The following is a 13,252-nucleotide window of genomic DNA, read 5'->3' as shown; positions in this document are numbered from 1 at the left end:
TTACCACTACCGCCTAGCAAGATCGGACTATTAATGCATCAATTAATTTATCATTTAGGTCAAATCTTTTATGATCCAAATACTTCCCAAAATGCTGCTAGCAGAAAGCCAGGCCTTTAACATACAAACCTTTAGGAAATCTTGCGTATCTAAACCATAGTAATAATATATATATTCCATATTTCTAAAATGTAAAATTTCATTTAAGAAAATTTTTATGTTAAGTATAGGGAGTAGTTTCTTGCTGTATGTCCTGTATGTCCTATGTAGGCTGGCCTTAGACTCTTACAGATCACCCTCCTACCTTAACCGCCAGAGTGCTGAGATAATAAATGTGTATTACTGTACCTAACTTCAAATAAAAGGTCTTTATACACTTTTCTTGCTTAGTAATATTTCCTGAATACAGTATTTTTAGGTTTGTTTTTGTTTGTTTGTTTTTAATATTACCTGTGTGGTATGTATGCCGGGGGCCCAGAAAGATCAAGAAAGCATCAGAAACCTTGGAGCTGGAGTTGCAAAGACTTACGTACCTACTGCTGTGTGGGTGCTCGGAATCACAGATCCTCTGGGAAAGCAGCCGGTGCTCTTAACCCATGAGCGATCTGTCTAGCCCTTGAATACAATATTTTAAAGAGATGGTCAGTGAGCAGGTTAAGGCACTTGGCATCAAACCTGATTGCTTGAGTTCAATCCCAGGACCCACATTGTGGAAGGAAAGAACTGACTCTTGGGGCTGGAGAGATGGCTTAGCAGTTAAGAGCATTGCCTGCTCTTCCAAAGGTCCTGAGTTCAATTCCCAGCAACCACATGGTGGCTCACAACCATCTGTAATGAGGTCTGGTGCCCTCTTCTGGCCTGCAGGCATACACACAGAACATTGTATATGTAATAAATAAATAAATAAATATTAAAAAAAAAAAAGAACTGACTCTTCCACATTGTCCTCTGAGTTCCACAGAGTGCTGTAAAGCACGCACACACCACACACACACATATATATATATAAACATAAGTAAGTGTAATAAAAAATGTTAAAGGTTTTTTTTAATGCCTGTATTAGTTTTGCCATTGAGATGTTTTGTGGTTTATGATGATACAGATATGGTTGTACATGCCAGTAATACCAGTACTTGGGAGCTAGAGGCAGGAGGATTAGGAGTTTAAGGTTATCCCTCTGCTGCACATTGAGTTTGAGACCAGCATTGGCCATGTGAGACCTTGACTCAAAAGTCCCATTATACTATAATCTTGTGTTCACTGGTAATTTTATTAAAATGTAGTCCTAAATCATTTTTCAGTGACTAGAATGCATTTTTTTATAATTTTTATTTTTATTTTATGTGCATTCATGTTTTGCCTGCTTGTATGTGTGTGTGAAGGTGTCCAATCCTCTTGAATCTGGCCCTTTGGAACTGCAGTTATAGGCAAAATGCTGGGAATCAAACCCAGGTCCTCTGGAAGAACAACCAGTGCTCTTAACTGCTAAGCCGTCTCTCCAGTCCCAAGAATGCAGTGTTTTTAAAATACATCAAGGTGGCTTTCTAAAGGTTTCATCTTACAACTTAAGTTTGCAGTGGCCATTTAAAAATAGCTTAGCTGGGTGCCTGGAGAGATGGCTCAGAGGAATAGAGTACTGACTGCTCTTCCAGAGGTCCTGAGTTCAATTCCCAGCAACCACATGGTGGCTCACAACCATCTGTAATAAGATCTGGTGTCCTCTTCTGTACTGCAGGATACATGAAGAAACCTACATACATAATAAATAAAAATCTTAAAAAAAAAAGAAAAAAAAAAGAAAAAAGAAAAATAGCTTAGCTGACCTGGAACTCATTGTGCAGACTGGCCTTCAACTCATAAAGGTATAGCCTTTGTCTGCCTCCTGCTTGCTGAGATTAAAGGTGTATACATGCCACCACATCTGGCTTAAAATTTCTTTCAATAATTAGCATCCAATAAGTACAAAATATTTTTCCTATTTGTCTTATTTGTATCTTTTTGTTTCTTCTGGGTAGGCTGTGGCAAATGAGTCTGGACTAAATTTTATATCCGTCAAAGGCCCTGAGTTATTAAATATGGTAAGTTGTATGGCAGCAGCTACTTAATTAAGATAAACCATGATGAATTGGTGCTCTCAGATCAATTATGACACTGGAAGACTGAGTTTGCTGTAATATACAGGGTCTGTAAATGCTTTCTTGAATAAATCTATTAACCTACAAGCAAGTTTCTGTACCTTTAAAAAGTAAAATGATTTATTACAGTTAATAACATTAAAATGTATTCATGCTATTTATCAGACACTTCAAATGTTTTTATTCTTGAATATCCTTGTGAAATATGAATTGTTCGTGTGTGTTTGTGTGTGTGTTATATGTATTCATGTGTATAGAGGCCAGGGGTCTTCCTTATGTGTTGTTGTTTGGGACACTTCCACCTTGTGTTTTGAGACAAGCTCTCTTACTAGGCCTGGGGCTTATGAGACTATGCTACTGACTAATGAACCTTCTCTGCCTCCCTGGTGCCCAGCTTTTTCAGTTAGTGCTGGGAATTGAACTTGAGTTTTCATGCTGTGTGGAAGCACTTATCAACTGAGCTATCCCCAGCTCTGAGTTATTTCTCCTGATGTGCAGAACAGCGAAGGAATGCATAGTGTGGAGAAGCTTTGTAGCTGGCAGGGCTTGTCTATTGGAGTAGGAAGTGTTGAAATGCTGTGTCTTCTGCACTTACATCAAATTTAAGAGACTAAATTTCTTATTTCCTGCCACCCATATGTACAGAAAAAGGTTACTCAGTGTTTGTAACATATTTAGGCAACAACAACAGCAGTAGATTGTGTTAGTTTATTTTCTTGTCATTCTGACAGAATAACAAAATCAGGTCTGTTGAGGGTGGTGTGACCCTAGACCTGACAAAATAACAGAAACAACACGAGGAATTTATTTTCATTGTTGTGAAAGGTTCTGGCCACCATGGTAGAGATGGCATGGTGGGACAGCTTAGATTCTAACCCATGAGGTGGAGCCGTTCCACTCAGTTAATTTTCTCTGGAGACACCCTTAGACATCTTCTGAGGTGTGCTCTCCCCAGTCTCCTAGAATATTCTATATCCAGTCAAGTTGACAATGGAGATTAACATTATATTCATCCTGCTTGTTCAAACAAAGCTCTTTCTTTGGGTGCTAAGGATCAGATCTAGGGCTCTGGGCAAGCTAAGTTTACTCTCTCATTAGCAACTCCCATCTTTCATATTTTTCCAGTATTACAGATAAAAATCCCAGCCCCTGTCTGTCTGTCTGTCTCTCTCTCTCTCTCTGTCTTTCTGTCTTTCCTGGTGTGTTTGACTTTTCCCATAAAAGTTTATTCTTAGGTATTTCTTATGGGCTTTTATGTACCTGTGTACATTTATTTAGTTGTTTATTTTTAAATTTCTAGAGTATGATGTGTTATAAAGAGCCTTGATGGGAGTAGTTTGGTAGACGATGAAGTTGGAACAGGTTACAGCTAGATACTAAAGAGCCTTTATACCAAGCTAGAATTTAGATGCTGTGTTCAGAATAGATGCTAATGGATACATTAAATTAAAGCAAGAGTAAAGCATTTTGAAGACAAGATTTTTAAATTAGTATGAAATAGGTCAGGAATATAAGGAGTTATAGATTATGCACCTTAATGTATCATTATCATTCGGTTTGGGGGAAGAGAACAATACATTTGAGGCTTGCTGTAGACCCTCCTTAATCATGTGCCCCAGTCTCAGCTTCGGTGTTTGTTCCTAGTCAGCTGGCTGGGGTCCTTTTCGGCCTTTGTAGGCATGGTGAGAGGACTGAAGAAGCTCTTTTGTCTGACAGCAGTCAGGAGTCCTTGGCCTTTTGCAATAGTCTGTGTTAGAGTTTGCTGTGTGTCCATTCTCAGGAGAACCACTTCTGTTCCTTGTGCCATTGTTGCTGCTTCTGCCACTGCGTATGTGCAGGTATTTCTCTTCTGCACATACCAGTGCAGCAAGCTGTGTCTCTGGGTTTGCTTCCTGGCACACTTAGCTTCACTTCTGTCACTTAATGAAGTTTAAATCCATCCCTTTGGAACATTAGGCTAATCTTTACCTAACTTAAATTTATTTTTCTTGGCCATTTTGGTTTTTTTACACTCAATATTCCATTGCCAATGTATTGATCGCTTTCTTATGTTCCTATCTGACATTTTATCTCCCTAGCCCTGATAGCTTTTCTTTAAAAACGTCTGGTCTGGGGTCAGCAAGATGGTAAAACCAGCTAAGGTTAACCCTGAAGATCTGTTCAGTGCACTAGCTCCCTACCGCGTGCACCACCACTGCCAGGAGGCTGGCTATTTTTTAAGAGGGGGCTTTGCTGTGTAGTTCAGGCTGGTTTGAGATTGGTGATCATCACTCCATCTCACTCTGCAAATACCGAGATTATAGGAGTGTGCTACCACCTTAAGACAGCTAACTGCCTGTTTTTATATGTCAAAATGATTTAATACTAACAATTGCATATGGTTTAATCTAATACTTTTTAGAACTCTTAACATCTGTATGACTTCAATTTTTAAATACTTTTAAAAATTTAATTACAATATTTGATCCCTTCCTGAAATTTCCTCTATTCAACCACTCTGTGCCTCTCCTGTGTGTTCTCTCTCAAATTCTTGGCCTCTTTCTTAATTGTTGTTTAATGTTCCTAAATATATAAATACACCGTATCTACATGATATAAAACTACTCATGCTGTCGTTTGGTATTCAGCCCCAAGATTGAACTGAGTCTTCATTTTATCTCCTTTCTGTGTCTGTTCAGTATGTCGGTGAGAGTGAGCGTGCGGTGCGACAGGTTTTTCAGCGAGCCAAGAACTCAGCACCCTGTGTGATATTTTTTGATGAAGTAGATGCTTTATGTCCTCGAAGATCAGACCGAGAAGTAAGTATTGAAGATTTTTTTAATAAAAATTCATAAAAGCCACATTTGTGGAAACATGAAATTTTTTTCACCTGATTACTCCTCTTGCAAGTTGCTGACACTAGCACTGCGTGCCCCGTGTGGATCCTTTTAGAATTCTTTCAGTGTTTGTGTAGTTTATAAATGAGTATGGATATTATCTTGATGGTCTTATTTTTACCTGTTGTATACTATCCCGTGCCTAGCTTTAGCAGAATTTACTTGATAATGCCTTGTTGCAGATATTTATATTTTTTCTAAGTGTTTTTTTAAAAGAACTTTCTCAAACATTTGTATCTGCTATCTCTGTACACATATACAAGCAATGTGGGATAGAATTGGGGGAGTATGAATCACGGTTGAAGATGTATATACATTAGATTTAGATAATGTACATTAATATTAGGCTCAGATATTGAAACATAGTAAGTACTGTGTCATATTTTAAAGAATCTGTCAGTTATGTAATAACCAAGAACAGTATATTACATTAACCATTTCCCACGTCCTACCTAACCTCTTTCTGCCTAGCAATTGGCTATTCAACTCTTTATTAAGCCAATCACAGTATTCACACAGTGTAAGGAATATGCTTCAACAACCGTGTAGATTAGGATGACCTCAAACACAGAGATCCATCTTCCGCTGCCTCGCAAGTGTTAGGATTAAAGGCATGCACCACCACCACATGGCTAAAGTCGAGTGAGTCTTGATGTTATTGTGTCTAGATTATGATTTCTTAATTATTAGTACTATGTCACCAGAGAGTAATAATAAATCTCTACAAGTACATCCTTTTAAAAGAATCAATGGGGCCGGGCAGTGGTGGCGCACGCCTTTAATCCCAGCACTCGGGAGGCAGAGGCAGGCGGATCTCTGGAGTTCGAGGCCAGCCTGGTCTACAAGAGCTAGTTCCAGGACAGGCACCAATGCTACAGAGAAACCCTGTCTCTAAAAACCAAAAAAAAAAAAAAAAAAAAAATCAATGGGTTTAAGCACATTGCTTTGTCTATACATAAATTTATGTTGAAGGAAAGCAATTAATAATAGCATATCCATAGCACCACTTTTTTATTTTCTTCATTGTCTATGTAGTTTATTGCCATGTTTCCATATCTCCATAACCTTATACTTAACTTCCTAACTATTCTCTTAGGTGTTGTCCTGAATAGCCATACTTTGTACCATTCATTTCAAGAAAAAGATAAAATTCTTAATGTACTCAATGTTTCTGTATGTATTGCATTGAAATATGGGACACTTGACATAGGGAGAAATCTAGAGCTTAGAAGCTGAGTTTAGATTTGCCTAAATGGAGGTTATACTAAATACTACTAAATAATTCAGAAGCATAAGGTAGGTTTCATCTCTTCCCCTTGAGCAGAGCTAAGACCTTAAACAAGTGACCTCTTCTAAGCTTCAGTTTTTTTCATCTTGACTGAATAGCAGCTTTATTGGGGAATTCACTGATGATTGTGTTTTGCACAGTATCTGTATGTAGTGACTCTCTAAGAAATAGTCACTGGGCCCATCTGCCTGCCTGTCTTTCTTCCTTCTTTCCTTCCTCACTTCTTCCTCCCATCCATCCCTTGTTCTCTCTCTCTCTCTCTCTCTCTCTCTGTATATATATATATATATATATATATATATATATATATATATATATATATATATATAATATGTCTAAAAAGATCCTCTTTGTTGCTCATATTGACCCCATACTCCTAGATTTAGGTGATCCTCTTGCCTTAGCCTCTGAGTACCTGAGACTTCTGGGTTCAGTCACTGTAATCTTCAACATAAACTCTCATTCAAGTTAGTACATATATTCTGTGCAGAGGGGAAATGGAGGAAGGAGGCTGCTTTCTTTATGTTGAAGGGGATGTTTTATTTTCTGTAGACAGGCGCTAGTGTCCGTGTGGTGAATCAGCTGCTTACAGAGATGGATGGGTTGGAAACACGCCAGCAAGTTTTTATTTTGGCTGCCACTAATAGGCCAGGTAAGAAAGAAGAACATTACACAAATGCGTTCATAACATGAAGTAAATCCTCATACAGCTCTTGTGTATGCTGCAGTAAAAAAACATTGGGCTGGAGAGATGCCTCAGTAGTTGTGAACACTCACAAGGCTGCAAACAACTGTGCGTAACTCTAGTCCCAGGGGATCCCCTGCAAGCATGTGATGCACAGATATATTTGCAGGCAAAACACTGTACACATAAAATAATAATAATTTTTTTAAATTAAAGAAAAAATTTCTGATCCTCATGTTTTTTTTCTATTGACTTCTGTGCTGGTTGTTTTTGTTGTCAATTTGACACAACCTAGAGCCTCCTGGGAAGAGGGAACTTCATTTGTATAGTTATTCAGATTAGTCTTTGGCCATGTCTGTAAGAGATTATCTTGAGTGTTGAACTGTGAGAGGCAACCTCCCTAGGCAGATGGATAAAGACTGTATAAGAAAGCTAGGGCTGGAGAGATGAATCAGAGGTTAAAGGCACTTTTGATGCTCTTGCAGAGGACTCGGGTTCAGTTCCCAGCACCTACATCTGCTCACAGCCATCTATAACTTCAGTTCCAAGACAGCCTATGCTCTCTCTTGGTCTCTGGGTACCAGAGATACACAGTGTACATCTATACATGCAGCAAAAACCCTCATAAAACATACAAAATAAAAATAAGTAAATCTTTAGAAGAAGAGAAAGCTGACAATATGAACAGGTAAGCAAGCCATTAGCAGCATTAAGTGTAAGCCAAATAAATACTTTTTTCCCTAAGTTGCTTTTGGTCATCACAGCGATAGAAAGCACAGCCTTGTGTATACTAAACAAGTACTTTATCAATTATTGAGCTACAAAAAACCTCACTCTTTGTTTTTTTGTTTCATTTTGTTTTTTTGCTTTGAGACAGGATTTTTCTGTGTGATAGCCCTAGCTGTCCTGGAACTCTCTTTATAAACCAGGCTGGCCTCCAGAAATCCATGTACCTCTATCTTCTGAGTGCTAGGATTAAAGGCATGTGCCGTTACTCCCCAATAAACCCCAACATTTGTACTTTTTAATGTGTGTTGAGTTTTTGCCTGCATGTGTTAATGTACTGTGAAATTTAAATGACAGCAGATTTATATCAAAAGATAATAAAGGCTAGAGAGAAGTGTTACAATACTTTTCAAGAGCTGAAAAAAACTGTCATCTTAGAACTCTGTGTCCAATAAACATGTATTTTCTTTGTGTGTGTGTGTGTGTGTTTGGTTTTTTTATGACATGGTTTCTCTGTAGCTTTGGAGCCTGTCCTGGAACTAGCTCTTGTAGACCAGGCTGGCCTCGAACTCCCAGAGATCCACCTGCCTCTGCCTCCCTAGTGCTGGAATTAAAGGCATGTGCCACCCCGCTCAGCCTCAGAATACTTTCTTATGTGAAGAACTAAGAAAATTTGCCATGAGCCAAGATACTCTAAAAGACTAGCTAATCACTTTATAGTAGCACACTTGCCACATAGCATACAAAAGGCCCTCAGCTTGCTCTGTACTGCGAGGGGAAACAAGGGTGGAAAATAAACATCAGCAAAGAATAATAGAAAGGATGAAATGTAAGTGGATGCAATAGAGGAGAGTTTTCTGTGTGTGTGCGCAACTTTGCCTGCATAAACACGAGTTAAAGCCTTTAGTACCTCTTGCCCTCACTGTCTTGGTGTAAAGACTACTGAAAAAGATTTGGCTTACAAATGGGTTCTTGGTGGAAAAGTCAAAATTTTATATTTAGCCTCAGTGTTGTGGCGGTATGAAGCTCAGCCCTGTGCTGTAGCTACTCGGAGTCAGGAACACAAAGGAACATAAGACAGTTTTGATAAGTAGTAGCTTTTGATTTGTGTGGAAAGATATTTGTGCATGCATGTATGTGGAGAACAGCCCAGGGTGTCTTCCTCAATCTTCACCTGCATTTCAGATAGGATTTCTTGCCAAACGAGGAACTCACTATGGCTCGATTAGCTGACCAGGATCCTCTCATCTCTGCCTTCCCAGTACTGGTGTTATGGGCAGTTGCTGCCATACTTTGCTTTTTATATGAGTTCTGGGAATTTGAACTTAGGTCTTAGTTCTTGCATTATAAACATTTTACCAACTAAGTCACTGTCCCAGCCCCAGACCATTTGACTTTAACCGTACCCAATTAACCAAAAATTTTAGCTTTTTTTCAAAAAGAACTTTCTGTCTTTTATTAATTACATTTTTAAAAAAGAACTATTCTATTTGGCTTATTTTTATATTTCTCTCTTCTCTAGATATCATTGACCCCGCCATTCTGCGCCCAGGCCGGCTGGACAAAACACTCTTTGTAGGTTTGCCACCCCCAGCAGATCGTGTTGCCATATTAAAGACTATCACAAAAGTGAGTAAAAGAAATGGCTTTCTTTTGTTATGTTTATATTATTTAAAAATGTTTTTATTTTGGCCTTGCGGTGGGAGCACACGCCTTTAGTCCCCAGCACTGGGGGGGGGGGGGCAGTTCGAGATCTGCCTAGAGCTAGTTCCAGGACAGGCTCGATAGCTACAGAGAAACTCTGTCTCGAAAAACCAAAAACAAAAAAGCAAATAATTGAATTTTTAAAGATGTTTTTATTTTGTTTTATATATATGTGTGTGTCTGCATGAATTTATGTGCACTAATATAAGCAGTTGCCTACGGTCAGAAGGAATCAGCTCCTGGGGACTGGAGTGACTCGCAGTTCTGAACCTCATCATGTGAGTGTAGCACGAATAATAAAAACCCAGAGACAGATATTGGGGTTCAACCTGACGATCAGAAGAGCAAAGCAGCCAGCCACTGGCTCTTACTTCTACTTCAGACCAAAATGGCTATTCTGCCTCCATGACTCCTCAGGATGAGACTGAGCCTAAGACCTGTCTCCTCCCCTCTAGTTCTGGGATTAAAGGTATGCACCACTACCACCCTGGTTCTATGGGTGTGGCTGTTTTACTTTCTGATCTTCAGGCAAGCTTTATGAAAATACAAATCACTACAGGTGTTGGGAACTGAGCCCAAGTCTTCTGCAAGAGCAGTAAGTGCTCTTAACCACTGAGCCATCTCTCCGGCCCTTCCCATATTACTTTTAAAGTTATACCAGGTAGTAATTTAGGTTAGCTGATTGATTACTCTCTTTCTATAGCTTAAATGTTTGCCAGGCTTCCTTCTCCCAAAGTGAGCTGGTTTTGATCACTGAACACAATGTCCAGTCTCATTTTTCTACTCAAAATGAAGGTAAACTAAATGAAGAACTAAAGTTAGTATTAAACGGTGTTATGAGATATTACTGTAGTCATGTTCCCTGTGTCTTTAAATCTTTGATCATTAGATTCTGTCTGGAGTAGGACGTTTTGGAGGAAGTAAAACAAGTAAATACAGGTCCATCAGGAACATTCAAAGACACATTGAGACTTGAAGTCTTCATAATGACTTCTGGTTTTCCGAGTTAGCATAGTTAGCTTTGCTGTTGTTATTGTTACTGTTATTGAAGCTTTGTTGTTGTTACTGTTACTGTTATTGAGACGCTGGTCTCAGCACGTGGTCTGTACTTAGCCTGGAACTTGCTAAGTAGAACAGGCTGACCTTGAACTCATTGAGATCTGCCTGTCTCTGCCTCCTGCATGCTAGAATTAAAGGTGTGCACCGCCATGCCTGGCCTTCATAGTTTTTTTGTTTGTTTGTTTGGTTTTTGTTTTGGTTTGTTTGTTTTTTTTGAGACAGGGTTTTCTATATAGCCCTGGCTATCCTGGAACTTGCTCTGTAGACCAGGCTGGCCTCACAGATCCGCTTGCCTCTTCTTCCAGAGTGCTAGGACTAAAGGCATGTGCCACCGCTGCCCAGCTGGAAGTCATAGCTTTTTAAAGTCAGCCTGAAGAGGTCTCATTGTGTAACCCAGGCTGTCTTTCAGGTTGTTGCATTTCTGCTTTCTAGGTACAGAGATTATATATATGTGCCATCACACCAGCCGTACTTCATTTTAGATACTTACGTAATTAATGAAACAATCAGCACCTTGGTATTGCTCTCCTACTGCCCAGTGTTTGTTCCTTGTAAATCTTTGTTCAGTTTTGTCATGTTGGCATTCTGTGTAGTAGGCTTACTGTTCGTGCTGTGTTTCAGTAGACCTCGTACTCGAAGTAGCACTTTTGTGATAGTTTGATGTTTGCTTGCTTGTTTGTTTCTCCCAAATACACTTTCTAGTTTCTTTATTTTGGTTGATCCTATACCTATGTCATCATTGGGTTTATTCTACTTCTTGGTAGTTTATTCAACTGTATTACCAAAATTATTTTCAGATTAAGAATCGTTACTTTTTGTCTTTATAATCCAATGATAGGTTAGCTGGGAATAATTTTTTCCTACATCATAGAATCTCTCCATTGGTCTTTGTAGAAATTGTAATGTGATTTGTTGTCATTTGTTTTGTTTTTTGATGGTCTCATGTAGCATATAGTGTTACAATTTACTATGTAATAAGGTGACTCTGAATTCTGATCCTCTTGCCTCCACCCCCAAGTTATGGGATTATAGGCTGGATAACTTAGGTATAGAATGCTCATAGTTGCTCAAATATGCTGATATGTGAAGAAAATTATTCTGGGTCCTCATGAACAGACAGAGGATATGTTGAATTCTGTCTTCAGAGCATCCTGTCACCATCATGGTAAAAAGCCTGTTGGAATGAGCCAGAGCAAGCCAGGTTGTCTCTTGTCAGCTGCAGGACAGAACGCAAGCCCAGTTCATTAAGTCCAGTGTTAGGAAAGGTCACTCTGAGCAGATCCTGGGTCTGTGAATGCCAGCTTGACCATGAATAGAATTTAGGCATTCAGAAATATATATAAGAATTGTCCTCAGATAATAGCTGGTGAATTTGTTCCTTATGATTGAGTTTTTGATTAGAAAGTAGATTTCAGGTAAAAGTCTCTAATGGCTTATGGGATATATGTGGGAGGTTCGATGTGCTGTGCGACCGTCAAGGTTAGATTGGAAGATTCTTTTGAACATTAAAGCCTCTCATAGCAGCTCCTGCCCATTGGGCTGCTTCCCAGCCCCCAACTCAGTCTCCTCCAATATTGGTTGAAGATGCTTACCATGGTGGTGTTAACAAGGGTAACAAGATTGTCTTACTTTGGTGACCCTTGGAATGTTCCAGTCCTTCTGCATAATAAATCACTATGGTACAATCACCAGTACTATGTAAACAACTTTCCCCTCTGTCCTTCTAATTATATCACAGAATTATAGGACTCTTTTGTAGATGAGATACTAATTTGTTTTTTCAAAACATTTTAAAAACAAGAGTCCCTGGAGGCAGAGACAGGCAGATCCCTCTGAGTTCACGGCCAGCTTGATCTACAAAGTAAGTTCTAGGATAGCCAGGGATACACAGAGAAATCCAATCTCTGTCTTAGTTAGGGTTATATATAGCTCTGAAGAGGCACCAGGACCACGGCAACTCATAAATAAAAGTAATTGAGATGGCTCACTTACAGTTTCAGAGGTTCAGTCTATTATCATCAGGATGGGGAGCATGGACGCATGCAGGCAGGTATGGTGGAGCTGAGAGTCCTACATCTCGACTCAGAGACAACCGGAAGTTGACTGTCGCACTGTGTGAAGCCCCTACAGTGACACATTCCTGACAAGGCCACACCGCCTAGTAGTGTCACTCCCTTTGGGGGCCATTTTCTTTCAGACTGTCATATTCCACTCCCTGGTTTATATTGCTGTAATGAAATACCATGACCAAAAGGCAAGTTGGGGAGGACAGGGTTTAAGACTCAGCACTGCTGTTCACCACTGAAGGAAGTCAAGACAGGAACTCAAAACGGGGCAGATCCCTGAGGCAGGAGCTGATGCAGAGGCCAGGGAAGGGAGCTGCTTACTCGCTTGCTTTTTGGTCATGGTATTTTGTTGCAGCAATAGAAATCCTAAGACAGTCTTGAAAAACCAGGAAAAAAAAGAATCCAACAACAACAGCAAAAAAAAAAGCTATAGTGGAGCTGGTGAGATGGATCAGAGGGTAAAGGCACCGCCTCCAAGCCTGAGGACCTTCGTTTTCAGTCCTCAGAACCCACATGATGGAGGGAAGGAAACAACTCTTAGACAGTTCCCCAGCTTCCACCTGAATGCAGTGGCATGTATGCACCCATATAGCCACATAAAGAACTTTTTAGTTAAAAATTTATTTTTTGGATTTTAAAATCTTTCATGTATATGAATTGACTAGACATGCTGTGGCCATGGATGCCAGAAGAAGGTGTCAGATCTCCCAGAA

General features: G+C 39.5%; 1 protein-coding gene across 3 annotated transcripts in view; it reads left to right on the top strand.

The window, feature by feature from the left end:
* Nucleotides 1-13,252, top strand: part of Nvl (nuclear VCP like) — a 69,255-nt gene that overhangs the window by 31,415 nt on the left and 24,588 nt on the right. For all 3 annotated transcript variants that reach the window (XR_009057155.1, XM_057770512.1, XM_057770513.1), the window contains exons 16-19: nt 2,016-2,078; nt 4,814-4,933; nt 6,852-6,951; nt 9,233-9,339. Coding sequence is in view for 2 of the 3 variants with exons in the window: in XM_057770512.1 (XP_057626495.1) it covers nt 2,016-2,078; nt 4,814-4,933; nt 6,852-6,951; nt 9,233-9,339 (390 nt within the window). In the remaining variant the exon portion in view is untranslated. The remainder of the gene's footprint in view (nt 1-2,015; nt 2,079-4,813; nt 4,934-6,851; nt 6,952-9,232; nt 9,340-13,252) is intronic.

This window comes from Chionomys nivalis, chromosome 5 (assembly GCF_950005125.1).
Source record: "Chionomys nivalis chromosome 5, mChiNiv1.1, whole genome shotgun sequence".
NCBI lineage: Eukaryota > Metazoa > Chordata > Mammalia > Rodentia > Cricetidae > Chionomys > Chionomys nivalis.
This window is presented reverse-complemented; position numbering and strand designations above follow the sequence as displayed.